This window comes from Rhinolophus ferrumequinum, chromosome 20 (assembly GCF_004115265.2).
Source record: "Rhinolophus ferrumequinum isolate MPI-CBG mRhiFer1 chromosome 20, mRhiFer1_v1.p, whole genome shotgun sequence".
NCBI classification, from domain to species: Eukaryota; Metazoa; Chordata; class Mammalia; order Chiroptera; family Rhinolophidae; genus Rhinolophus; species Rhinolophus ferrumequinum.
Window position 1 is genome coordinate 41612531 of NC_046303.1, and position 27349 is coordinate 41639879.

General features: G+C 32.2%; 1 protein-coding gene and 1 pseudogene across 2 annotated transcripts in view; one reads left to right on the forward strand and one right to left on the reverse strand.

The window, feature by feature from the left end:
* Nucleotides 1-26826, forward strand: part of PCLO (piccolo presynaptic cytomatrix protein) — a 383134-nt gene extending 356308 nt beyond the window's left edge. For both annotated transcript variants that reach the window (XM_033088047.1, XM_033088046.1), the window contains 3 exons: nucleotides 19375-19509; nucleotides 19919-20064; nucleotides 22090-26826. In XM_033088047.1, the coding sequence (XP_032943938.1) occupies nucleotides 19375-19509; nucleotides 19919-20064; nucleotides 22090-22230 (422 nt within the window). In that variant the 3' untranslated portion in view covers nucleotides 22231-26826. The remainder of the gene's footprint in view (nucleotides 1-19374; nucleotides 19510-19918; nucleotides 20065-22089) is intronic.
* On the reverse strand, nucleotides 18327-18804 carry LOC117012119 (40S ribosomal protein S24-like; annotated as a pseudogene).
* Nucleotides 26827-27349: the final 523 nt, after the last annotated feature.

Consider the following 27349-nt stretch of genomic DNA (forward strand, 5'->3'; position numbering starts at 1 on the left):
GTGAAAAGAGACAAAAACCAACACAAACTAACTTTTAAAGATGCTTATTGGTTACTATAAGAAATTCATAGGTGAAAATGGTCTCAGGACATACCGGCCTCCAGCCTGTGTTAGATTCTCAACTCCTTTCTTGATTTCCTCTGCAAGTTAGCCTTGTACTCTGGCTATTCCTTGGGCTGGGAACAGGGCTGTTGGCTTCTCTGGAACCCAGTTTTAAGCTCTTGACTCAAAAGGAAAGAGAACCTGCCTCATAACATCCTCAGTGAAGGACTCTGATTTTTCTTATGTGGGCCAGCAGTCATCTCTGGACCAACCATCGTGTCAAGGAAAATGGAGTGTGGTGGTTTCCAACCTAACAGACCCATATGGATTTGGGGACCTGTTAACATTCCCAAAGTAGTGGTGGAAGAAGAGGAGGATACTGGACAGACAAAATAAGAGATTTGTGTTGGAGTGTTTCAGTGTATATTTGCATAAGTCACTTTTTAAAATATACGTATTAAAATCTGTGAATCTCTATGGATCAGTCAGGGCTATGGCAACACACACACACACACACACACACACACACTCACACACACACACACACACACACCCTTGCAGAGATATTAGAAAATTCCCTACTAACTATGCAAGAAAAAGGGAAATGTGACTAGTACAGTGTTTCAAAATCCATAAAGTATATAAATAATAAGAACAATAAACTTCTTATGTAATAACATGGAAACTGTAGAAAAGTTTTGCTTAGAATGAAAAACAGAACAATGGGCTATAATAAACTTCTGAAATGAGTTTTGATATTCTATAATATATTAAAGTAAAAAAGGTTTCCAAAGTTCATCAAATATTAATGAATAACTCATTTCGCATATCATTTTCAAATGTGGCATGGGGACTGCTTCCAGAAACTCAACACTCTATTCTCTTTACTTTTTCTGGCTAAGCATATATTACCATAATAGGTTTACAATCTTGGGTATACTGCCTTATCCGTCCTCTAAAACTGACATAGCCAATCACTATAGGTAAGCAAAATAATAATAATAATAATAATAATAATAATAATAATAAAACAATTATTACATAGAATATGTTTTTTTACAGGAAGAGGGATGGAAAATAATTACATGTAGTCATAGGTAGGGAAATTCCTTTATGTTAAAACAAGATTGTAAATCATAATATAACAAAGATGATTAATGAATTTTATATTAAAATGTTTAGGAGCAAGATCTTCGTCTCACCTGAAAAATAATATTTACAAATTAATTTGGATAAATTTTAATTTAAAAAATTCCATCAGGTCATTGCCTTTCTTTTCAAAAGTACTGCGTATTTCTTAATTTTAAAAATATTATTGTATTTTGACTATTTAAAAATATTTTACCTTTTCTTTTTCAGAAAACTCATGTCAATCCACTGTTTTGCTTTGTTTTTAATTTTTATAAAAATTTATTTGAGCCTACTGATGACATATGCCAGGGAGCAAGATGTCAGATGCTCCAAGAGCAGAAGTTTTGCAGCTTCTTTTATGCATTTGAAATTAAGGAGGGAACATAAGGAAGATTACATGGAGGTGGGAGAAAGCAAGGCGGGGATTAGATTACAGGACAATTAACAAGATAACGTGCTCTCTTGCTGGTGGTTATGGTTATTTCAAAGGTGCATTAACCTGGATGCATAAAAACTATGGGCAGGGCTTGCTTAAGGCAAAGATAAACCTTTTACTGAAGAAGTTATATGCCTGGGACATGACTACCCACCATGACTTTCCCAGTTAGGAATTAATAAGCAAATCACCCTGTGAGGTTATTTTCCACAGAACCCTTTTTTTTCTCCATCACTGTCCCCCCTTCTGATCATAAATCAATCTGAAGGCTGCATCGATGACCAACTTTTTAGTTGGATGGTGTGATCTCACAGTGATAAGAAGGCTTATTCCTAGGAACATGTCAAGCTACTATTGAAGAAGTATTTTTGTTTGAGTCTGTTTTCAAGTGTTATTTTACTATGAGCTAAAGTTACATCCAATCTTTGCAATACCTAATAGTGTTTCTCAGTATACCTTGGCCAATCTGATACGATTCATGCCATTCCTATAATTTACTGATTTGGAGGCTTATAATACCAACCATTTTTCTACTAGATATCATCTGTATCATTTGAGGAAAACGCCTGACACATATGGGCTTAAAAGAGAGATAATATCATTAAGTACTTATTCAGAGTATCACTGAAAACTGAGTAGAGAGAATATAAGGAGACTCGTATTTTGCTGTTGAAACACTTGGGGAGATGACAGCTATTTTTTATTAGAAAGGGGATTAACATCAGTCAGTTGGAAAGACTGGAATTTGATAGCAGGTTTTCAAAGGAGATGGACAGAAGTAGCAATTAGTTCACAGAACTTTCTATTTTTTATTCTTTGAAGATAGGTAACTAAATTCTCTGCTTAATAATTTCAGTTTTACTATCATTGTGTTTTGTGTTTATTAAGAATATTAAAATCTTGAGGTATCGTTTACTAGGAAGCCTAAGCTCAACACCATGCATGTCGGGACAAGTAGGATGTGCTCAGAGCAATTCTGGGAGGATGCCCTGTTCTCAGAAACCAGTTAGTGAATTGTACCCTCTGGAGGTAGCAATGTGACATTCCTACCAGAGGGATGTGGTATATTATATTGCCTGGACTTGGAGTTCAGAATCACTTGGGGTTTACAAAAATTGGGTGATAAGGAATAATTTTCTTTATTGTAAGGAAGAACTGTTAATAACATACCTATGGAGAGCTTACATATGCTGGGCACTGTATTACCTCATTTAATTTTTGCAAGAACCCTGTGACGATTTCACTAAAAAACACCTTAGAGTGTGTCAGTAAAAACAAGCAAACAAACAAACAAGCAAACAAACAAATACCCTATGATGTAAAACCCTTTTGTCCTTGACCCATATTATTGAGTCTGGAAGGTATTGAGTCTGTGATGCCTGGATATGCAGCATTCATCTTGCAACCATTCGACAAAAGGATGAAAACAAACATTAGAAATGACAGACAGAACCCGGGTCCCTAAACTCATCCCTGAAATAGCAAACCTATGCCTATCTCTGGATTTCTTGTTATATTAGAAAAACAAATTCCTATTTGTTTAGCTATTCTAAATAAATCATTTTGTTACTTAGAGCTGAAAACATTTCTTAAGGATGCAGAAAGAAAAGGATTGAAGAAGTGCAGTAAAAAGAGGCATGAAACAGAAAGTAGAATTAATCCAAATCACTTGTAACCCTTGATGATGTATATAAATTAGCCAATAAACCATAAATTTAATCCAACTAGATTAAACATATCTAACTACAGGCTGTTTACAGAAAATATACTTAAAGTAAAATCTCACAGAAAAGTTGGGTTGAAAAACATGGAAAGATACATACCATGTAATTATTATTCAAAATAAAGCTGGTTAAATGGTATCAAAGTCAGAAAAAATAAACAGAAAAATCAAGGCAAGAAACAATAGCCTTCTTATGTCACCTGTAATGACTACTTCAAAAACATGATAAAAAAGAGATGTTTTTCACAATAGCAGTGTAAAATCCAAGATTCTAGGATATAAATGTAAAAAAATACAACACCTTTATGAGAAAATTGCAAAATACTGATGAATTTCATAAGAAGACATGAATGAATAGGTATATAGAGCATATCATAAAGATCGATATAATAAAGATCCCACTTGTTCCCAAGTTAATATGTGAGTACCATGAAAGTTCAATTAAATAACAAAAAAAAGTTGTTATGGAATTTTTGAAAGCTGATCCTAAAATTTATATGGAAAAGCTAAGGGCCAAGAAAAATTTGAATAAAAATGATAAAATTGGGATCCTCCTAGTTATCAAGATTAATTATAAAGTTACAGTATAGAAAATACTGTGGTATCACACAAGTATAATCTAGTAGACCAGTGAAACAGAACAGAGGACCCACAGAATCTTCTCATGTATATGCAAACTTTATTTACAGTAAAAATTGTATCACAGATAAAGAAATGACTTGGACAAAATGGCTACCTGCATGGAAAAAAAAATTATTACTACTTCACAGTGTAAAAAGCAATAAATCGGTAAGTGTGGATGATTTAAGTATCTAAAATGAAAAGTAGCACTGTAAAACTTTCTGAAGGAAATAGATACAATATTCCTAATGGCAAAATAGGAAGGAGCTGTTAAAACACAAAACCAAAACCATAATGCAAAAAACTAATGAATTTGACTACATTACAGTAAAATAAAACTTTAGTTCAAAAAATGACACCATAAACAAAATTCTAAAATATGAAGACTGAGAGCAGATATTTGCTATGCCTATAAAGGAAATGGATCAATATCTAGTACGTGTGTGTGTACATTTATATATTTTCTAAAAATCATTAAGAAAACCCAGAAATTTGCAGAAATATGACAAAATGGAATTATATGCTGCTGATAGAAGAGCAGTACATAAAATGTTAGTATAAACAAACATTTGGAAACAAATCTGACAGTAACAACTTAATTTGAAAATGTGTATATTGTTTAAACCAGAGTCCAATATATCCTAACATTTTATTCTATCCTAACTAAACTCTTTTATCCATGTGTGGAGAGTTACATATAAAATATTCATTTCAATTTTGTTTATAATAATATAGATTTGGAAAACTACATTTATGACAAATTGATAAATAATTTTATATATTTATCAATGATACAATACATGAAACTATGTAGATGAAGAAAACATTTGATTTACATTAAACTCCTATTTTTGATGACAACTTCTAGCAAACTACTAGGAAAGGTAAGGCCCTTCCTTAATTTCATAAAGCTTATATTTAAAAAAAAAATAATTCATAGGAGAAATGTTGTCACATGGTTTTGAGATCAGCCTCAACAAAGATGTCCAGTACCACAACTAATATTTAACATAGCACTGGTTTTGGTTAATGTGTAAGGAAAGAAAATAAAAAGGTACAATTATTGGCGGGTAAAAAATAAAATGGATTATTTGTGGACAATGTGAATATGTATGTAGAAAATATAACAGAATCAACAGAAAAATGTTAGAACTAATCAGAATTACTCTAGCTCACCAATAAATAACCGTAAATATACAGCAACAAAGAAAGAACAATAATATTCATAATATCAAAACTAAAAAGTAACTTAGAGTTACTTTATCAAATAATCAAGATATCTACAACAATTTCTACACTTTAATAAAAGCAAATTTAGGACTCTATTAGAGGGCATAAAATAGGATCTGAATAAATGTATACTCATCCCATGCTTCTTAGTGGAACAACAAAATATGTACATCTGATAAAATTTCGATTTAAATACCAGCTGGATATTTTTGAGGAACTCAACATACTTATTCTAACCTTCATATGAAATTATAAAGAACCTCCAACATCCAAGTCAACTTTGAAAAGGAGGAGCAAAGAAAACTTAAAGGACTAAGCCACAACAAAAAGCCATGCCCACTCCTGGATCTAATGAAACCCGAGGGGGGAGGCTGTTGTCAGAACCCAGAGAGAGCTATCATCATGCTGCAGGAGATGCAAGGTACAGCCACTGCAAATAAGGCAGCAAAAGAGGATAAGGTCGGAGAAGGCAATAAATAACCCGGCCTCTCTCTTCCTACCCTCATATCTCTTGCTGACTCTTCAGTGCTAAAATCCTCCGGAAGTCATCAGGTAAGGAAACCCAGGTGATGAAGTTCAAATGTTTCTCTTCTTGGGACAAAGCAAGGTAAGACTAATGAAGAGGAGAACTGAAGAGTCCAAAAGAGAATATCTAGCACAAGTGGGTTGAGAATAAAGAGTTGAGGTGGAATTCTGTTTGTTCTTCTGTCTTGCATGGCAGGTAAGGACAATGGAGATAAAGTGATACCTGGAAAAATAGAATCGAAGAAGGGTTTTATAGAATGAATCAGGAAAACATTCCTATATGTGGCATTAGTAGAAAGTGAAAAACTGAAGAATCAGTTAAAACTTAAAGGAGGACTAAAATCACTGTATGTAAAGAGTGGTAAAATTAATCTAAGAACCAAGAAAACAAAATGATATAACTACCCTAATAAACCAGTGGAAACATCTGACTCCCATAATCCATTTTAACTCTCATTTAATGCCTCCTGTAGTAGTCACAGGTTTATTCAGAGGTCACTTCGCCGCCTGGTCACCATCCACTCCCGTGAGAATCTGGAGGTGGTTCTGTGGTTAAGTGGTAGCCTCACTCTTACAAACGCTTTTTCCTCAGAGGAGCTTCTCGTTTCCCTAACATTATGCTATTATCTGATTTTATTTTCTACAGTCATTATAATGTTTCTCTGTATTCAGACATTTTAGGTAGACCCACCCCTACTCCTGGGTGGGTAATCTGCCTGCTTTTAGAAGGTCAAGACAACTTGATCTTTTTTGACCTACAACTTAGATGGGAGGCCTGTTATGAACTTGGGACACCAGCCTGGACTTCTTAAGCTTGAGACTTCTCTGGAAAGAACTTTATAACCTCTTGATCTATGTTACCAGCTCTCTTACTTCATTCTTCCTGGGATTTCTTTATCTGAGATTTTTGAAAGTTATTTCAAAACTCCAAACATTTTCAACATAATGTCCATTTAAGTTTTCATTTTTTTCTCTAATAGTAAACACTTTTTTTTGTTTTTCTCTTTGCTTTTTTTTTTTTGTCTCATACAAGATAACAGGAGGCTTTCAATTAATATTATTTTTTAAGAACTCTGGTTGTTTTCAGTCAACAGTAAAATAAATGCTAAGAAGTGTGTAACAAAAGGACAAAAAAAAATGCCCAAAACATTGAAGGAGAGCAATAGGAAAAATCTATTCTCCCTCTTAAAATTATGTTTTTCTGGCTTTGTCTCAGAAAGAAAGGATTTATATAACAGAATACAGAGAGAATGGGCAGGCTTGTCCTACTTTCATAGAACTCTTAAATCACTTGTGCCAGAATGCCTGCCTTTTTGTATAAAGTATCTCCTTGAATCTGGGTTATTTCAAATAAAGGTTTTAATGAAAAGCTTACAGAACTCTTCTCCCTTGGGAAAAAAAATTAATGAAAACAACAAAATGCCTCCTCCCTCAGTCCTCACTGAGCCCTAAGACATGAAAAGTATTCAGATGTAACTGCCTAGCTCTGCATAATAGAGACTTGGATACATATGTAAACAGAAAATGACATTATTAAGGTGACACACAACCATTTATTTGGGGTGAAACTATAGGTTTGTGGGGGAAAAAACTCAAAATATCTCAATTTGGTGGCCTCAGCTTAATTTAGTGGGAAGAGTGTGGGCTTTTAATTCAGACCTGATAAACCACTTCCTTCCGACCTAGTGAAAATGATACCTACCTTGTAGGTTTGCTGTAAAGAGTAGAGAAATTTTACCAATTCATTTACTGAACATCTAATATATACTAGGTTCTTTTCTATGAGATAAAAAGGCAAGGATAAATAAGGCACGGTCCTTGCACTTTAAAGGATATAGCGTATAATACATAAAATGCCTGGAACACAAAAATTGTTCAGTAAATTGAATACAGTGTTGTTACTGTTCAAGTAAATTGTTATTCCCTAACAAGTAACAGATCAAGAAATACAGGTTCATAAATTAATGCTTTGGAAAGGAAACAGGTAAGCATTTATTCCTTCTCTTGACTGTACCTGGTCTTTCCAGGACCATTTCCCCACAAATTCTGAGAACCCCCACAATCCCAAGTTCACTTCCCCCCAACATCTGCATGCTCACAGACAGGCACATGAACTTGGCACACAATCAGAAATAGGTTATCTGAAGTTTGTTAATAACCTTGGGCTTTCTTGCTGACAACATAAAAGCTAGCTATGTGAATTTTAGAAAATTAGTCAACCTAAAATTTAGTCTTCTTTCTTCAAAGTGAAATTAAAATACTTCTATTTCACATGTTTGAGGAAAAGCGAGGTAATATGACATACGTTTACACATAATTTTTTAAATTATTTAATTGGTATTCATTATTCATAATAGTATAATACCCTTCACTTATGTTAAACAATGATCTTTGAGACCAAATGTTTGTCTGAAAGGATTTATTGAGCCATACACTAGCCAGAAAAAGGACCAGGTCCTGGGACATAAAATCTAAACCACCAGTAGCAGGCTAGACGTTGAAGATAAACATGTCTGCCATCCTGGAGCTGATGGAGCTCTTCCATCAATTAGTTTGGGGAAGAAAGATGAAAGTTGTTTTGAAAGAATTTACATTGGTTATAGATAAAAGGGATGGAAAATGGTGAAGTGGGACTAGTTCTGGGATAGATTCATAATCTGTAAGGGAGAAGAGTTTGCTCTTTTGGATTGGTTGTGGGCAGCAGTCCGGGAAGTTCATGCGAAGACAGGATGTGGTGGCGTCTGGTGGTTGGGGAGTCTCTCTAGGTAACTGAGAAAATAGCCACCTGGAAGAGAACTCAGTTTCACCAGACATTTGTGAATGTGAGCAGTTTTTTGTTGGTTTTCGACTGGTGATTGTTAACTGATTAACCTTTCAGCTCTTCCTTCTACCCTCTGGCCTGCTGTAATTTAATTTAGGACATCTCAGAATATTCTCCTTGTCACTTGGTTACAAATGAATGTACACTTAAACTATGAGAGAGTAGAAATTTATATTTCTTTAAATATATTTGGGATGAAGATTCATTTTTTTTCTTGATAATCAAATCCTGAACTGCTCTATAAAGAAATTATTTATATCTGATCACAAAGCACTTGAAAAATCTTGACTTAGAATTTTCTTTCTAACTCTTTATTAATGGTATGTGTCAGTAAAAAGTGCTGGACCCAAGCATTTATAGTCATCGGTGAGATACAGTGGTATAAAAGGATAATGGAGTCATTTTCATTGTAGGAACAAGCTGATTCATCAAGTCAAGTTCATGAGATCTTGTAGTGAGGGTACTAGGAATAGAATTTAATACATGATAAAATGAAATAAGTTAGTTCCACTTTTGATTTTCCCTTTCAAACATTAAATTACTAGGACAAATCTTCAAAAACTGTAATTCTTCACTCCTATTTAATATTATATATAAAGTCTCCTATGTAGATAAGAACCTTCATCCAGAAAACATATTTCTGAGAATTAAGTTTAAAACATATCAGTGGCTTGAATAAAGCCTATGGAAAACGATATACCAGAAGATGAAATTCAATACATATAAGATTACCAGACTTATTAAAAGATCTACTACCTTTCCTTTACTCAAGGACATAGTATAAAGTAAAGGGAATTGCCGTTTACAGATAATTATTGAGTACCACAGTCAAATTATTGAGTAACACTTGGAACTTTTTAAAGAGAGAGACATAATTTCAGCATGAAAAGTAACATTATTATAGATTCTAGGGTAGGGTTAATAGGCCTAGTTGGAAATTGTAGTGAAAGATTGATGAATAGAACAAATTATTGTGAGCTTATTTACTCTTTGTAACAGGTTCAGCAAAGTGGAAAAAGACCTCTCTCTTTTTTTTAGACATCTAAAAATTTAGAAGTGTTGACGTATGGATATTTCAAGACATAGTTTTGTTTGTCTGGTACTCTGAACAAATTTAACAGTTGACCTAAGATATAGATATGCTTGGTGGGTGTAAACTCAATTACTTCTAGAATTGATTTTCCATTGCATCAAAGGTTGAGAAATAAAAAAGAATGAATGTTTATTGAATAATTAGACATTGTGCTAACTATTTTTGTTAAGCTAGCAGTTAAAAAAAAAACTGTACTGTGTAGACCTGTAACTGTTAGAATAGAAACAATTGAAAGAAAAGAAAATACAATTACACATAAGGGGATATACTTTGGCTACTGACAGGTATTAAGACCTTAATAAGACTTCTACGTATAATGACTGTGTTTAAAAACCCTGAGGAAAGAGACAAAAGTATTTAGAACAGAGGATGTTTAGTAGAGAGCCAATACTAAATAATATTTAGGTATTATTGGAAAATATCCAAAAATGTATTATCCTATACAGCTGAAAGAGATATTATAAATAGTTGATAAATAATTTTATTATATATGTCTGCTTTATAATATGAGGAAATACAAAGCAGAGACATTTAAGACTGGTCCGCCGTCTCCCAAGGCTAGAAGCCAGAATACCTGGTTTTTAAATTCCATCTTAATACCACATTAGACTTTTCTTCAATTTGGAATGGGTGATAGGAGCTCGATAAATTATGAGGTGACAGACTAGCTGGGCTAAATATACATTGTATCTAACATCAATTCAGTCTTCATTAGCAGCACCGGGACCTGTAGCATTGATAAACAGTGATTATTCGCAAATAACACTTAGAAATCTAAGTGTTAATGAGAATTTTATTCACTCCATGCTTGTTTCCTTAAACAGACTTTCCTTTTACAAGTAGTATTCTTTCCTTCTTTTCTTTTCCACATTTTATTCACTTCCAGTTAATGAAACATTGCCTCTAAAGAGATTTTCACCTTAAATGGTCTTACATTGGCAAAAGTAGCTCAGGTTGCAATCTCATATACTTATGGATATTTCAGGAAGTATTTATTGCTGGTTTATTGTTTAATATAAATAACATGGATAATTAACCCAATGTGTATATGTAGAGATAACTTCTAGCTATTGTTTAAACATCTGAAAGATTTGCTTGCTATGCCTTCTCTGCTTTTTGAGATCCTTACTGTGGCTAAAATAAAGTAGCAGAACAGCCCCTGAAAATCCATTCATTCTGATAATATTTTTAATAAATATTTTTAAATGAATGTTTAAGAAAATATTAGTTATAGCAAAATATAAGGTGTTCATAAGAGAATAGAGCCCTGCACTTAAAATCAGAAGATTTAGATTAAAATTCTGCCTGGGCCATTTAACAATTTGGCAAGTTACTTAGAATACCCAAGCCACAATTTTCTTATGTGTAAAACGGGGATTACACCAACCCCATTTCTTATTGTAAAACATTGATTGTGTTTTGTTACTTATAATGTTTTCTCAAAATATTCTTCTCTAAAAATATGAATTAGATATATGGTGATATAGATATTATGTGTATGTATGTGTGCATGTAGATATGACATACACACATTTTTCAAAGATAAAATATACATAAAATTGTTCTCTGAGAAAACAAAATGTGGAAAGAGCACTACATATCTTAATGGAGAATAAAGCACAAAAAGTATGGGGAAAAAAGCTGTGGAAAATAAAAATAATCCAATTTTACAATTTTACTTAGTTGAAGCACGTTAGCTATCTAAAGCGAGAGATACACAGTTTTGTTAAAATGCAATTAAATTATTCATGCTCTTTGTCAAAGATGATTATATTGTTTTTTAATTTAATGAAGAGAATATGTCACAGTAAAAACAATGGAATAACTTAATTTCAATAAATATCTTAGCCATTTACCTTATAAAAGATCTCACTAAGTTTAAGAAACAAAATTGAACATATTAAGAGGTTAAATAATTATGATATTTAACACTATATTTCAATTTTGTATTTTATTTATTAACTCTCTTCTTAAAAAAAATCTGTGTTCTTACACTTTCTTTCACACACCTATCCCATATTTTATTGATTTCCTGAATTTCGTCTTCATATTTTTCCCTCCATCCCTCTGTTCGTTCTCTCTCTCTTTCTCTTTTTCTTTCTCTCTCCCTTTCCTTCCCTCCCTCTCTCATTACTACATCCTCTATATCTTCTGGTATACTCATTTAAATACTTTAGAAAAGCTGTTTTATACAATGATGCATTCTTTCAGGGGATTAATTCTGCCCCCCCACCCCAGATTCTTTAAGAACTTTTTCTGTATCCTTGAAGTAGTTTAAGTGGGATGTATCAGTGTATCAACTTATTAATAGTTCCAGGAATATAGGGTGCTCTATTGATCCACAGATTTATCTTTGTGTTATTTCGGAAAAACATCTTTGTACTTTATGTAGGTATTATTTTGTATTGTCTTGAATTTACTTTTTCTGAGTGATCAGTTATATTGGATCATATTTTTCACTTGTACAAATTTATCATTGTTCTCTAAATTTTTCACTCTGTATTTTCTTCTCTATATCATCCTAAGCTTTTCTTTCCTCTCTGTCAATGATGTTGATTTCCATCTTATTTAATTTTGTTCCAAAATGTTTCTGACTCATTAATAATTTTAAAATGGGATTTTTTGCTTATTAGCTCTGAATCCCAAATTTTACCTCATTTATTGTTTTGTCATATTTTTGAACTATGTCCCTATATTTCTCATCCCTTCCTCTTCTTGCTATTTTTAAATTGTAGGCATGTGTCAAATTATAGGATAAATATCTTCTCTAGAGCAGGATTAATGTTTATTTTTTTAATATAACCATAGCATACGTTTCAGGACACCAAGAGCCCTGGAGACCAGTCATTTACTGTCCATTTACTCTCTATTCCAAACAAAATTACAAAACATCCCCATATGTGCAGAGGCTCAAGCAGATCTGGAGCTGCTGCCCACTATTGTGACGGCAGTGGACACAGAGGTTTTTGTCACCATCCATGCATTTGTTTCAAATGAAAAGGCATTCTGAACCTATGAAAGGACAGCCATGATTGATAGTGATGACTCACAATGAATGCATTTCTCCTTTGAACCTCCTCAGTGGGCATGTCCTTTTCTTTCTTTAGTAAAAATATTAAAGAAAAAACTGGAACAATCTTCAGATAAGAGAAACTTATCAAGAACATCACAAGTATTGTGTGCTCACCACCCAGAATCAGTTCTCCTTCCATCACCATATATTTGACCCTCTTTACCCTCATCTACCACTTCCCCCTTACCCTCTGGTAACCACTAAACTGTTGTCTGTCTATGAGATTTTGTTTCTTTATTTGTTTGTCTTGTTCCATTGTTGTTTTCAGTTTTATATCCCACATATGAGTGAGGTCATGTTTTTTTTACTTTTTCTGTCTGACTTATTTTGCTTAGTATAATAATCTCAAGATCCATTCATGTTGTTGCAAATGGCATTATTTCATACTGTGAAGCATGTGAATTTAACCTTCCAAGAAAACATAGACAATGGGATGACTTGAGAACTTTAATTACCAAGTTTTTAATTCCACCTTTCTTCTAAAGTGAGAAAATGGAAAATAACAACAACAAATTTCATATGCTTAGCATGTTGGAATTTTAAGGCTTCTAAAATATGAATATAACCTATAAAAGTGAATTTCTCCCAGAAAAATGTGTCCTGCTATTTCATTTTATCATGCTCATTAGTGTTGATCAATTGTGTCCACAATTTCTATTGGCTCCAAATAGTGGGAGTGAATTTTCATTGACTCCCTCCCTCTGTATCATTGTTAGAATCGTCCTTTTTCCCTCCATCACAGTTATGATTTGAGAGTTATCACAGTTATGATTCACTTTTCTGTGGCTTTGGAGGAAAGAAATAGAACTGTTTTATAAATAGGTTTGCCACCACGGTTGACTAGGTTTTGCTGTCTTTTGAGATATAATTAAATGGTTTTTGCCAGCATTCACTCCACCAAAATGAGGTTGTCTTATTCCAATGAGAAGATACTCTCAGCTTTGGATTTTCTCCTCCTTCATCCTGGAGGACCCAGAAATGGGGAACCCGGGTTGTTTCTCCTGATTCCACCGAAAACCTCAGATTTCCCGAGTGCTAAGTCAAAACTGCCACTCGTAAGCATTTAGTGTGACTTTTCTGGGGTTGCCTACTTTCATTGTTCGTCCACTTTTCCGTGATGGGGATTTAGTGACAATTCTCAAGGTTTTATCCACTCATCATTCTTTTTCTGGTAAGATTTTCTGACATATGGTGTGGTCAGTAATGCTGCTAACTGTACCTTCCCAGAATTTTCCTTTCCATTTCTAGACACCACTTTGGGGATTTTCTGCCAAGAAACTGTAGACTATTTCTTGTTTGGTTGCTACCAAATTAACACTTTCCTTAATTTTACTTTTTTTCCCTGGTTTCTAGATATTAAGTAAAGGAGATTCTAAGATCTGTCCTAATTTCTCATTTTTATATTGAAGATTCTTTATATTCCTGTGAAGGCCTTTAAAATAAAACAGATTGATTTGAAAGTACTTGTTTATACTTATTTAAAATGATCAAGTAACCAGAACTGGATACTCACTCACAGGTTCAAAGAAATATAATACATCATATATTCAGTTTCTGTCAAAAACATGTAAACAGAATATAAGCTGACAGTATTAAGGATATGTTCATAACACTAAAATGTTTATACCAAATCACTGAGAGGAAAGTAGTGTCATAGTTAAAGAGGCCACATGTCATTCCTAAATAATAATATTGAAGTCCCATATCATTGATTAAATCCACCGTTGTTGTTTTTTTCTATTTTGTTGCTACCATTGCAAGTACCAGAATTTTGATTTATTCATTTTTTCTATTCTCTACTTTATTAATTTTAGTGTATATCTTTATCATTTCTTGTCTTTTTTCCTTTCTTTTTTTTGTTTTACTTTGTTGTCCTTTTTCCAGCTTTTGGAGTTGGTAATTTAAATGAATTGTATTTTTTAAATTTGTGTTAATAAGTGTTAATGAATATGCATTATCTTCTGATCATTGTTTTAAATGATTTTTTTAAGGCTATTGATTTTCCTCTATCATGACTTTAATTCTCATAGGTTCTGGTACATAGTATGTTCATTATCATTATTTTTCAGAACTTCTGCATTTTCTTATATTTTGCCCTTTACCCAACAATTGTTTAATTGAAGGTTTGTGTGTGTGTGATCAGTGTTTGTAATAATTTCATTTTATAGATATCACCAATGCATTCTTTGTAATTTAATACATGATCAACTTTGTGAATGTTCCACATATAGTTGAGAAAAAGATGTATTGTCTATTATCAAACAGTAGTGATTAATATATATCCATGAGATCTACTTTATTTATATTATGGTGTCTCAATATTCTCTGCCTACTTATTTTAGTGTACATGGTCTGTCTTGTACTACAAATTTTGTGTTAAAGTCTTTTATTATTATTCTATTTATTCTGTCTTACATCTTCTACATCTTTACATCTTGTTTTGTAATTGTAGCCTTATTTAAGTTATGCATAGATATTCATAATTTTTGTATCCTCATTATGATTTATATACTTTTAGCTTTATAAAATGTTCATTTTTATCTTGTTTATTGAATTTTGACCTGAATTCTATTGTCTGATAATTCTACTCTCTTATTGTTTCCATATGCCTGACATGCTTGTAATTTATGTATTTTTGTCTATTTGAAACAAAACTAATTTTAGCATAGAGTTAAGCTTTGCTTTATGAGCCAATCTGAAAATCCTTTTTTTTAAAAAATTGTCTTGCTAAACCTATTCATGTTTATTAATATGATATGTTTGATCTCAACACAGCATTTTGTTTTATAATTATTGTGTATATTATGTTATATTTATTATATTTATTTCTCTATTTGATGTCTTTAATTTTTAAAAAATTCCTTTTGTAATTAAGAAAGATTTGTATTTTTGTTTTAATGATTTTCTTTTTGTTTATACCTTTTATAATGCTTGCTCTTTTTTACTTAACCATTTACTATCTGGTTTGTCCATTTTAAATGGTATCCTTTGTCACCTACCTATTACTTATACAAAAGTCAATCATCTCATTCTACTTTCCCCTTTCTCTATCTTCTCCATAATTTATTTTTAGTTTCATCCTTTATATTCTGTCAGAAAATATAATACATGCTGTTCTTCCACCCACCTATCTTCTCACTCTTATTTTGGTCTGAGTTTTAAAATTAAATGTGTTAAATACTCACCATCAATTGTTTTGCTTAAATTTCTTCATTTATCTCTTAGGATTGATGAAATGCATCCTCTCATACATTTCTCATAGAGTCAACCTTTGTACAGAATTCCTGAATTCTTTTATGCTTAAAACTATAGGCTTGATACTTGAAAGACAACTTAGCTGTGCATAAAATTCTTGACTGGCACTTTATTTTCTTGAGTTTCTTGAAAGTAAAGCTAACATACAACTACTTGAAGTTTCTATAATCATTGGCCACTGAATTATTATGATTTAACTATATGTAGAAGATTTGTATTTTAGTTATGAAACAGAGAAAGTACAACTTTGCTTATTTTTCAACTTTAGTATTAGGTTTTTGACAAAGTGAATTATGGTTTGATAGATATTTTTTCCACATGTCAGGGTACAATACATCTAGATATAAAAATCTAAATTAATTTAATAAAAAAATTAATTAGTAATCCAGGCAAGAAATACATCAAAACAACCATACCCCAAAAATGTGATAAAATTAAATCAAAATAATTACATAACTATAATCTAATATTTTTACAATGTTGCACATAATGCTTTTGTTACTTTAGTCTCTTCTCAAAGATTACTCAATTATATTCTATAACAATCATTCTCAAAGTGTGGTTGAGAAACCCTTGTGGGTTTCCAAGATTTAACTGTGTCCATGAGGTCAAAATTATTTTTTAAATATACTAAGACATTATTTACCTTTCTGCTGTGTTGACATTTACATTCATAATGCAAAAGCAATGGTGCAAGAAACTGCTGGTGATTTCACACAACTGAAGGCAATCATACCAGTGTACTAATAGTCACTGTATTTATTTTTTTACCACCATGCACTTCCTGGAAAAAAAAATCTGATTTCACTTCAGAATGTCTTTGATGAAGAAGATAAATTTATTGTTATTAAACCTAGACCCTTAAGTACAGATCTTTCTAATATTCTGTGTAATGGAATGGGAAATACACATAAATTACTTCTGCTGCATACTAAAATATGATGATTGACTTGAAGAAACATATTTGTGCAATTTTTTAGTTGCAAGCTAAACTAGGCTTTTTTTTGCAAGAAATATCATTTTTATTTGAAAGAACAACTAATAAACTCTGCTTATTCTCAAAAATTAACATAGTGAGTCATTTAAAAAAAATTGACAATTGTCAATGATAAAATTCAGCTTTAAAGTAAAACAGAATTTTGAAAAACTTTATTTGCCTCCCTGAGCTTGATAACTTCTCAATATTTAGACTTATTGAAGATATTGATAGTGATATTAACAAATGTACTTTTAATATTACATGGAATGTGTTAACATTTTGAAGACCTGCATGACTCAGTGAACCGGTATTTTCCAAAATGAGCAATATATATAAATACGTATATATCTGTGTGAGACTGGACTTTTTCCATATATTTTAACTAAAACAACATGTTAAATAGATTTACTATAGAAACAGGTATGAGAAGCCAGCTGTCCTCTATTAAGCAAAACATTAATGAAATTTGAAAAAATATAAAACAACAGTCTTCATTATTTTTTATTCTGGAAAATATGGATATTTTGATTAAAATGTAGATACATAATTTTCATTTTAACTGAATTAATAAATAAATATTTAAATATATAATTTTATATTTTAATTAGAAATTTTAAATTCATAATATTGATAACTATAATCCACACAAACAAAAGTTCTTTGAGGACCCAACATTTTTTTAAGAACATAAAGAAGTCCAGAATCCAAAATGTTTGAGAACAAATGGTTACTTTCATATTTAAAGACCTTCAATAAATTCCTATTTCTCTAAAGGTAAAAAACAAATTCTTAACATGGCACCAATTCACAATATGTTGTAATCACATGGACTTTTATTTAGTTCCTCAGTCCCTTGATGTTCACCTCTCTGAACATACTATTCCTTCTCTTTAAAATGTTCTTCCCTATCTAGTTCACCTATTTATTTCTTTCTCATCTTCTGGTTTCAACTCAAGCAGCACTTCTTCAGTATCTCCTGAAACCATGCTCTTATACTTCATAACCTTTTCCCTTTTTCTAATTACACATTTATTGATGAAAATAGTGCATTAATGGATTTCTTTTCAATACACAGAAAAAGCATAAAACTATTACGCATGCATGTTTTTGCTCACCATTGTATCCATTCTTCCTAACAGAGTGCTTATCACAGAGTAGAATGGAAAATAAAATAATTGTAGGTGGATGCATACAAAAGTTGATAGAGGAAAAGGTGAATCGATAAAGAATATGACCTAGCCTGAATAGTTTCTTCAATAATATAAAGATCCTAGATAAACATTAGAAAGAAATAATCCCATTCATTTAAATCACTCATTGTAGTTTTCCTTGTGCAATTTTATTGTACATGTTTTTGTTGGTTCTTTTTTTTTCACCTAAAAGTTCTTAGTTTATTAGTCCTCTTATGAAAAATCTGCTCACACACCACAGATAAAGTCACTGATTGATCTTTACTCCTTCTGTCGTCCAAACTCCACCTTACTGCTAGACTCTTCATTTCTTTTTGCCAGCACCAACATTGGCCTTTGCAGTCCGCCTAACTTTCTTCATTGTGTTCTTGCATTCCTTTTGCTGTTTTCTTGAGGTAAATTTCTTTTCATACGAGCCATGTCTTGCAAATCTATGTTTGGGTTCATTTTTCTTTGCGTAATCCAAGGGATCAAAAATCATGCCAAAACCAGTTGTCTTGCCACCACCAAAATGGGTTCTGAATCCACGTACAAAGATGACATCTGTTGTGGTCTAGTACATTTTGGCTAGTTTTTCCCAAATTTCTGTCTTAGGTACTGTTGCCTTCCCAGGATGTAGGACGTCAATAACCATTTTTTTCCGTTGAAGTAGTCTATTGATCATGAACTTCCTGGTCCAGATAATTACTGTGCCGTCACAATGACAGCCAACCCTCAAGCATGGAGGAAAAGAGCTCGTTATTTCTTTTACAAAAGAAATAGAAAGAAAATGCAAATAACGTAAAATGGCATTTAGTTGTATTAGCAAGTGTTCTTGAGCAAGCCTGGTAATGAGGAATTATTGCCAAATGACTTCTTATATTTCATATGACTTATTAATTCCTATAAATTAGTAGAATTCCATTAATTTTATGTATGTCTGTCTTCCTATAGTCCCATCTATTTCTCCTTTTGGTCTAAAAAATCTACAGTTGGGTAACACTTATCTACTTGCATTTCCTCCATACTTCTCTTTTTACTAGCTTATCATTATACTTTACATACTTTGTTGTGAATATATAATTTATCAGTTTTCCTATGAGACCTTTCACTCCTTAAGGGCTTGGACCATATTGTATTCATATACGTATCCACAGGATGCAAAAAGGCGTTTAGCACCTGAAAAACAATTAATGAATGTATGACTGAATTATTAAATTAAACATTTAATAAATGTCATTACATATAACTTAACAGTTTTATTAAATTCTTCCAGTTAAAACTCAGGTAATGGGAGAAATCAAGATTGCACTGAAGAAGGAAATGAAGACGGATGGTGAACAACTAATAGTTGAAATTCTGCAATGCAGAAATATCACCTACAAATTTAAATCTCCAGATCACTTACCAGGTATATAATTTTATGATAACGAGCAGTATAGTATATCTAGGAATTCTTTAAGAGTATGTCGTAAATATCTGGAAAATGCAAATTAAAATCTGGGCTGTTCAAACATATCTGAAAATGTGAAATAAGAATTAATTTCTTTTATATAGAACATGTTGATATTTTACTAGTTTTTAGCTAGATTTTCTCAACACAAACTTCATCATGTATTTATTATAGAACAGGATAACAAATTTAAATTGCTAAGAAAATTGGTGTGTCTTTTAAACACTTTATGTTGTCTGAAACAAATTGAACATAGTCTGCTGACTTTGTATAAATTGTAGGAGAGCTCTCAGTATACAATTATAATTCTGTCAATAGGACATTGTATGATTAATGGACAATAAACAAGCTGAATTCTTCTTTTCAGATTTGTACGTAAAAATATATGTGATGAACATCTCTACCCAAAAAAAGGTGATCAAGAAAAAAACAAGAGTATGTAGACATGATCGAGAGCCTTCTTTCAATGAAACTTTTAGATTCAGCCTAAGTCCCGCAGGACATTCTCTTCAGGTAATTCTTTAGTACACAGTTACTAATTAAAATTTTTTATTCACACAGTATTAATTTTCCATTCAGTTATTCAATATTTATAAACTGATCATATACTGTGGTACATTTTACAAGTTAATTAATTCTTAGTGGTATTTTCCCAAGGGCCCTTTAGAATTCCACAGCCCACTCACCTCATCCAATTAGCTACCAAGTCTTCTTTATTCTGTCAGTTTATTTTACACCGATTTATTTCCATGCTCAAAGCCACTAATCCTCTTTGGGTCCTCCTCTTTGTCACTGAAATCATTTCAGCACCACACTTGGTCTACATGCCATCAATGTCTTACCCTTTTAATTCATTTCATCATACTGATGGCAGAGGTATCTTTTAAAAACAGTGGCTAGGTTACATTAAAGCCCCTCAATGACTCATTATCCTGACTCATTCAGAGTCCTCTAAGGTGACTCCTAATTAGGAGTGACTCCTATTGATTTATTTAATCTCATCTCCTTGTATACCTTTCCACACACTATGCTTCAGTCACACCAGAATCTTTTCAAATCGGGTTAAGCCTCCAATTCTTTGCTCATGTTTTTCCTCCCCTTCAATTCTCTTCTCCATCTCTCTTCATCCTCACAGTACTCCACATATTTCAATGTTAACTCAGCCCTTTACTGATGAACCTAGATGTAATTTATCACATCATATTGATGTAACATTTTGCTTATCCCAACCTGTCTTGTACAATAATTTATATATATTCCTGTCATTGCTTATATATGTACTATCAGCTTCTCTAGGGCAATGCCTGATTTTCATTGTTTTTTGTTCCACAGCCTAATACAATTCTTGTACATAGTATGTCTTCACTAAACTTAGAAATAAAGAATAAAAGAGGAAAAGGAGGTGACAGGAAAGAGTTGAAAAAATATGGGAAAAGAAGACCATAGTACTGGCACTTAAAATAAAGGCCTGCACTAGAGACAAATATAAGATATTAACAAAGAAAAATGGGAGATAATTACAAAGCAGAAACTGCATTGAGAGGATTAACTTACATTAGTGTGGAAGAGAATCAAAAATGTTAAAGGAGACTGCAGTCTGTGTGAACATGTGTCATTCACAGCGATTAACTAGTTAGAGAAGGGACTGAGAGGGATAAAGATCGAGTTTTCTGTAATGTGATAAATTTGAGTAGAAGGCAGGATCCAAATGAAAATATACAATGCCATTTGAAATCCCTAAACCAGAGTCCAAAAGAGATAGTCATAACTGGAAATGTGGATTTTTGAAGGCAGAAACATAAAAGTAAAATTTCAGCCAGGAGTAAAGAATATTTTCTGAAGAAGATCTGAAATGAAAGATGGAGGGAGGGAGGGAGGGAAGGAGGGAGAGGGAGGGAGAGAGAGAGAGAGAGAGAGAGAGAGAGAGAGAGAGAGAGAGAGAATTGTCAAGGATTAATGAATGGTTAACTACACCTAATGTTCTCTACCTTTCTTTCAACTCATTTCTAAAAAAAAAATTTAAAAAAATTCTTGAGTCTAAGATCCTATGGAATTTCAATTATAAGTCTCATATATGACAAGAAACCACTTTGGAAGTGCATACTCTAGTAAAATCACCAGTAAATTAAATGCTAAATAAAATCAATGTATGTTCTATGTGCCTTGTGAACTTACTTATTTACTCAACACTCAAATAATTTTGTATTTTAGTTAATATTGCATAAACTAGTAAAACTGTCCCTAGCAAAATTCTTTTGTAAAACATTCCACCAGTTTAAGCATAGTGGTTAGAACTAGCTAGGAATACATGTCTTATCTAGAATTATATCCTTCAGGATGTGTCTTTGGTGTGAATTAATTAATATGCAAACCTTTTGAGGACATCCTTATTATTAGTTCGCTAACAAGTATGCCTGTTACTTCCTCTCACCCTCACCCTTTCTTGTTTGTGTTATTTCCTGGATGATCAATTGTCCTTAAAAGAATTTGAAAAAAAAAATATACACATGTATATACAATTTTGGCTCTTTTTTCTAGATTTTACTTTTCTCCAATGGAGGGAAGTTTATGAAAAAGACCTTGATTGGTGAAGCCTGTATCTGGCTTGACAAAGTGGATCTCAGGAAAAGAATAGTCAACTGGCACAAACTTTTGGTCAGTCCTACTCAAACCCATTGAAGAAATGTGTCTGCTCATTGTATAGAAACTGCTGTAAATAATCTCAAATCAAGACTATAGTTGGATAATATTGTACTAAGCTATGTTTTCAGTGGTAAACATGAGAAGAGGAAAAACAGGCAAAAACATACTTAAAGGCTTATAAATGTATTATTGTGGAACACAGAAAGAAACTCAAATGAAAAAGTTCATATACCTAAGATCGGGGGAAAAAAAGGAACTCTGAGACCTTGGACTTCTTGCCGCTGTCAAGAAAAGCATTGAGAAAAATTTTGATTACTTAATGCAAAAATCTTTGAGCAGAGTTGTAGAGCTAAAGACAGAAGCTCAAAGATTAATATAGTTTCTAATGCAGACAAAGGTAATCCTTTGTGCAGGTAATCCTTTCAAAGGTTGAAAGGAAAGAACCAATGTAACAAATCTGTTTTCAAAAGTCCAAAAATCTTTCTTCTTCATCTTATCCTCTCAAACAACTTACTGTTTTGAGATTTCGACACGTACAGTATGTGTCCAAGAATAGAAATAAAGTAGTTGTGGTCACAGGAAAAAGGAAACTGAAGATTTAGAAATCATGGCTTTTAGACCATATTGTACAGGTTTTCTCAGTGTCTAAATATTACAAGGGTGAACTCCACTAATTTTGGAATCCATGTTGTAAAAGCACATTTATACAATTTGAAATAATGTGGAGTGAAGATAAAACTAAGTAGAAATAGAATTACATTTATCTACACATAAAGCCATGACTGGCTAACAAAAAAAAAAAAAAAAAAAATTGCCCCACAACATATTGGAACCTTGGTTAAAAAAAATCAAATTCTCCATGATTTACTTTTAAACCAAGATATTTTCAATGTACATACCAAAGGACATAGACTAAATTGGTATGTTCTAAGAAGCATGACAACTTGTTCTTTGTGGAATTTCAAATGAATGTATTATCCCACATATTTCCTTTCTCTTGAGTGATGTATTGACAGAGAGAATTTCTTCTGGCAAACAAATTCTATTAATCTGTGACATGGATTAATTAAATTGGTGTTATTTCCTGCTCTTCCATTATGTTTTTTTTTTTTTTCCTTAACACATTAACTGATTGAAAACCCTGACACCTGAATCAAGTTTGCTCTGGTGCTCCGTTTCCCCCTTTAGTGACAAGATCATGGTGATCAAGTGCATCCATGTTGGGAAAATAGGTGAAACGTCAACATTATATAGAAGTTACAACATAATTTGAGCTATTTTAATAGTGTAAAACAAAAGGACCAGTGTCTAAGTCATTACACTGAAGCATCCTCTTCTCCATAAACCAACAACATTAATACGAGACGTGACATGGAGTTAAAGGAAACACACTCAGCTGGGTATAAAAGCCTGGCTTTGGGTCTTGTTTCTGCCACTGACTGTGTCACCTTGCACATGTCACTGAAACTCATTTTCCCCCATGTTCTTCTTTGTAAGATAAAAATAATTATGTATTCCTAGCCTTCCTAATGGGATGTTGGGATGATCAAACTAAGTGATTTATGATAGAAAATGAAAGCACATTTCCAGGTATACTTTTACACACATAAGTGAGGAATAATTATTGTGCAACTTTTTATTTTTCAAAGTTTATATGCAAAAAGCATCCTCCAAACCAATGGCACACATTGACATGAATAAATTCAGTATATTAGCTCCAAAACTATTTTTTTCTTTAAAATATAAATTTTCATTTAATCTGAAAAAGATGAAGAATTAAATATAAATGATTTGTAAATTGTGTTATTACATATAAATGAAATGAATCATACTGATTAATCCTATTCCCATATTCTAACCAAAATTAATTAAATTGCATTCTAAGTTTAAAAGCCACTTCTCTATTCAAGGGTGAGGTTTTAGTGAGTTTAGAGAAATTATCTTCAAATATACTGTATTGGTTGGATTTTGAATTTTCTAATTTTTAAAGAAGAAACATACTTTAAATTTGAAAGGAATTGATTAAATGTAAAACATTAAAAATAAAATATTTTAAAATTAATCCCAGGTTATATATCTTTATTATATTCATTAAAATATACAAATTAACTCTTCCCCAATCTAAGAAAGTTAACAGTCACTTATTGTTCCCTCTACTTTTTATCTTTCCTCCCCTGATAATGCAGTATCGTTTACCACTGACATTTCTTTAAAATGAGCATGCAGGGAGGGGATCCCTAAAGATTTGATATTGTTAGGATTTTGTTTTTAAAGACAACTAGATCTGTCCCTGGTTGTCATGGATATTTCCAGCAGAAGTTAGCACTTTAGGAAGCTTATAATCATCACTCATAAGCAGGGAAGAAAATGGTTTAGAAGATCTCCTTCTGACATAAAAAGGCTCTGCTATTTTCCCTTAAAAAGGAAACTCTGGCTCACCTTAGGTCCTCTTCTGCAGCCACTTACATTCAGAGATATGCATAAGAAGTTGTATGCCCAGTTAGTTTACTTCATTCTATTTTCAATTTCTTTTAAAATAATACAAATGGAGGTGTCACCCAAACACAAATCATCCCTTTGTAGCTATTTGACCTAACAGAGTAGTAGTCTTCCCATTATTGGTGACCCTCTGTTCCAAGGAACGGATGATGAGGCCAGGTCAATCAAGAGCGTTAACAACAGGGCTTCTTTTTGTGCACCAGCATCCCCCTTCAGAAAGCATAAGATCCTGCCAAAGTGTGCCAAGTGTGCAGCTAACCAAACTCCTAGGTTGTGCTGGAATTATTCTATGCAACACTGATCCTTATACGAATGCACTTCTTCTGAATGATGTCGATTATCCTTCTTACAACAAAAGTGTTGCTTTTTTAATGGCAAATAGGGCTCTTGGTGTTTTTTACTTTTTTTGTATATATCACAGCACCTAATTTTTCACTTTTTATTTTATTTTTATTTTATTGGCTTTAGCTTTTTTTTAATCCTAATAGTGACAAAGTTTGTAATTTCTAAGTAACATGTGATTTGTCCAGTTACATCACTTACACCTTGAAAAGCATATTAATTTTCTCCAGTTTCATTTAGTCATCAAAGACTGAAATTGCTTCTTGGATTAAAATTTGGTCCTGAAAAAACTTTTAGCTGTAGAAGTAAAAGCACAGAGTGAATTTTTACAAAAAACAGGGATTTACAGATGGTCATCACAGACATAGATAACACTAGTTGTAAGAAGTTTGTGTTGTCCCTGTTTTTATTTAAGATTAAGGAGATTTTTGGTGACTCTGAACTCTTTATTTATGATTTCAGTTTAATAGAATGGTATCCAAGACTAAGGGGCAGTGATTGTCTTTGCTCCTTAATGTTGCCCATATTGTAATTAATCACACTAATAAATGCAGATTTTGAGCATATCAGTGGAATTAATTTTGTGGATCACACTCATTGAAATAGTCATATTGTGGGACTATTATGGCTGGTAACCAGCTGATATTGATTCTTATTATAGGAATGGTTGTGATGATAGTGGTGATAGAGTAATGACACTAGGTTGGTGGTGATGTGAAATAAATTAAAATTTAGCAAATATACTATATTGTGCCCAATTTATTAGAAATTATTTCATCAATGTTTTATTTCATTAAGATATCATAAAGATGTTTATAGTATTTTTTTACTTTATTATTTAAATCATAACTAACAATATTTTTAAAAACTTATTTTCATTGCTGCAATGTCTAATATTCCAAAAGCAGCTGACTACAACTATATATGTTTATAACTCTAAGTATGACAGAGTGATTTTCCCTCTTTTTGAGCTTGAGATGGAAGTGAAAGAAAGCTCAAAGAATAATTATGAGCTGTCTCTTTAATAATTACTTGCCTTTGATGTAATACAAGAATGAATGAGTGAAATAGATTTTCTCATTGAATATGACACATTGATGTTTTCTGTATGTTCCATGTTGTTGTTATTTATAAAGATACCCATTAAATGAAAATCATTTAATCAAATGGTTCCTTATCTTGATAGGTAGATTGAGAGCATTTTCTTAACCGGTTACCCTGTATATAATGATACATTTGGTAAAATAGACAAAGTTGAATTATTAATTTCATTTGGCATTCAGCATGTGAATATTGTTTGATTGTGTCTACGTATCTGTTGGTGATGTGACCAGGTGCTCCTACTATCAATTAATGTGTGTGCTGATATCCTAACAAAAACACATCTGATGTTAAAAGAAAAAAAAAATCTTGTCTAAAAAAAAATAAAAACCTAATAAAATTGATTTCAAAATAAAAAATTAAGTACTTGGAGATATGTCTTGTTTCTAACTATACGTTGCATGCCGTGTTGGTGATTTGCTAATGTATTTTTGTTTCCTGTTCTACCCAAATCTCTCTGGAAAATCTAATGAACAAATACAAATTCTTGGGATAAAGGTTGAATAAATTGAACTGAAATACATGAGAATTGTATTTAAAAATGCTTGTAAATCTGTCTTGAGTTTTACTCTATGTAAAAATATGTCTTGGTTTTGTGGTTATATACAAGATGTATCTTGATAACTTATGCAAATTGTGCTGTTTAAAGGCTGCTGCCTCAGCCTTACTAATAAATATTGAAAATATCAACTTTGACTCCTTGTGTTTATCAACTTGATAATTTGATATTTAATATAGAAATAGAACTATTTGGAACATTTTCTGTGAAAACTATACCCTAAATGCATTCACTGACCCAGTTTAAAAAACATATTTTAAACACAGCAGAGATACAGAAACAATGAAACAAACGTAACCACAACCCAGATGAAGAAATTGAACTCAGTCCACTATCTCAGAAGACCTCTATTTAATCCATTCTTATTACAACTCCCTTCCAGCCCCTTAATGTAACCACTATCATGATATTTATAATTATTTCCTGGTTTGTCACTGACATCTGTCTAATAAATATTAGTGTAGTTTTTCTGTCTTATTTTGAATATGCTTTCTAAGCTTTTTCTAATCTATATATTGTCCTCCCACCCGTTCCTTTTCAGTGAAGCTTAGTTTTTGAAGAATAGTGGTATTTCTACCTGTGGGATTTCTCGAACTCTCTATTTTGCTGATCGCATACACAGAGTGTAGTTATCTTGTTCCTCTGCCTGTATAT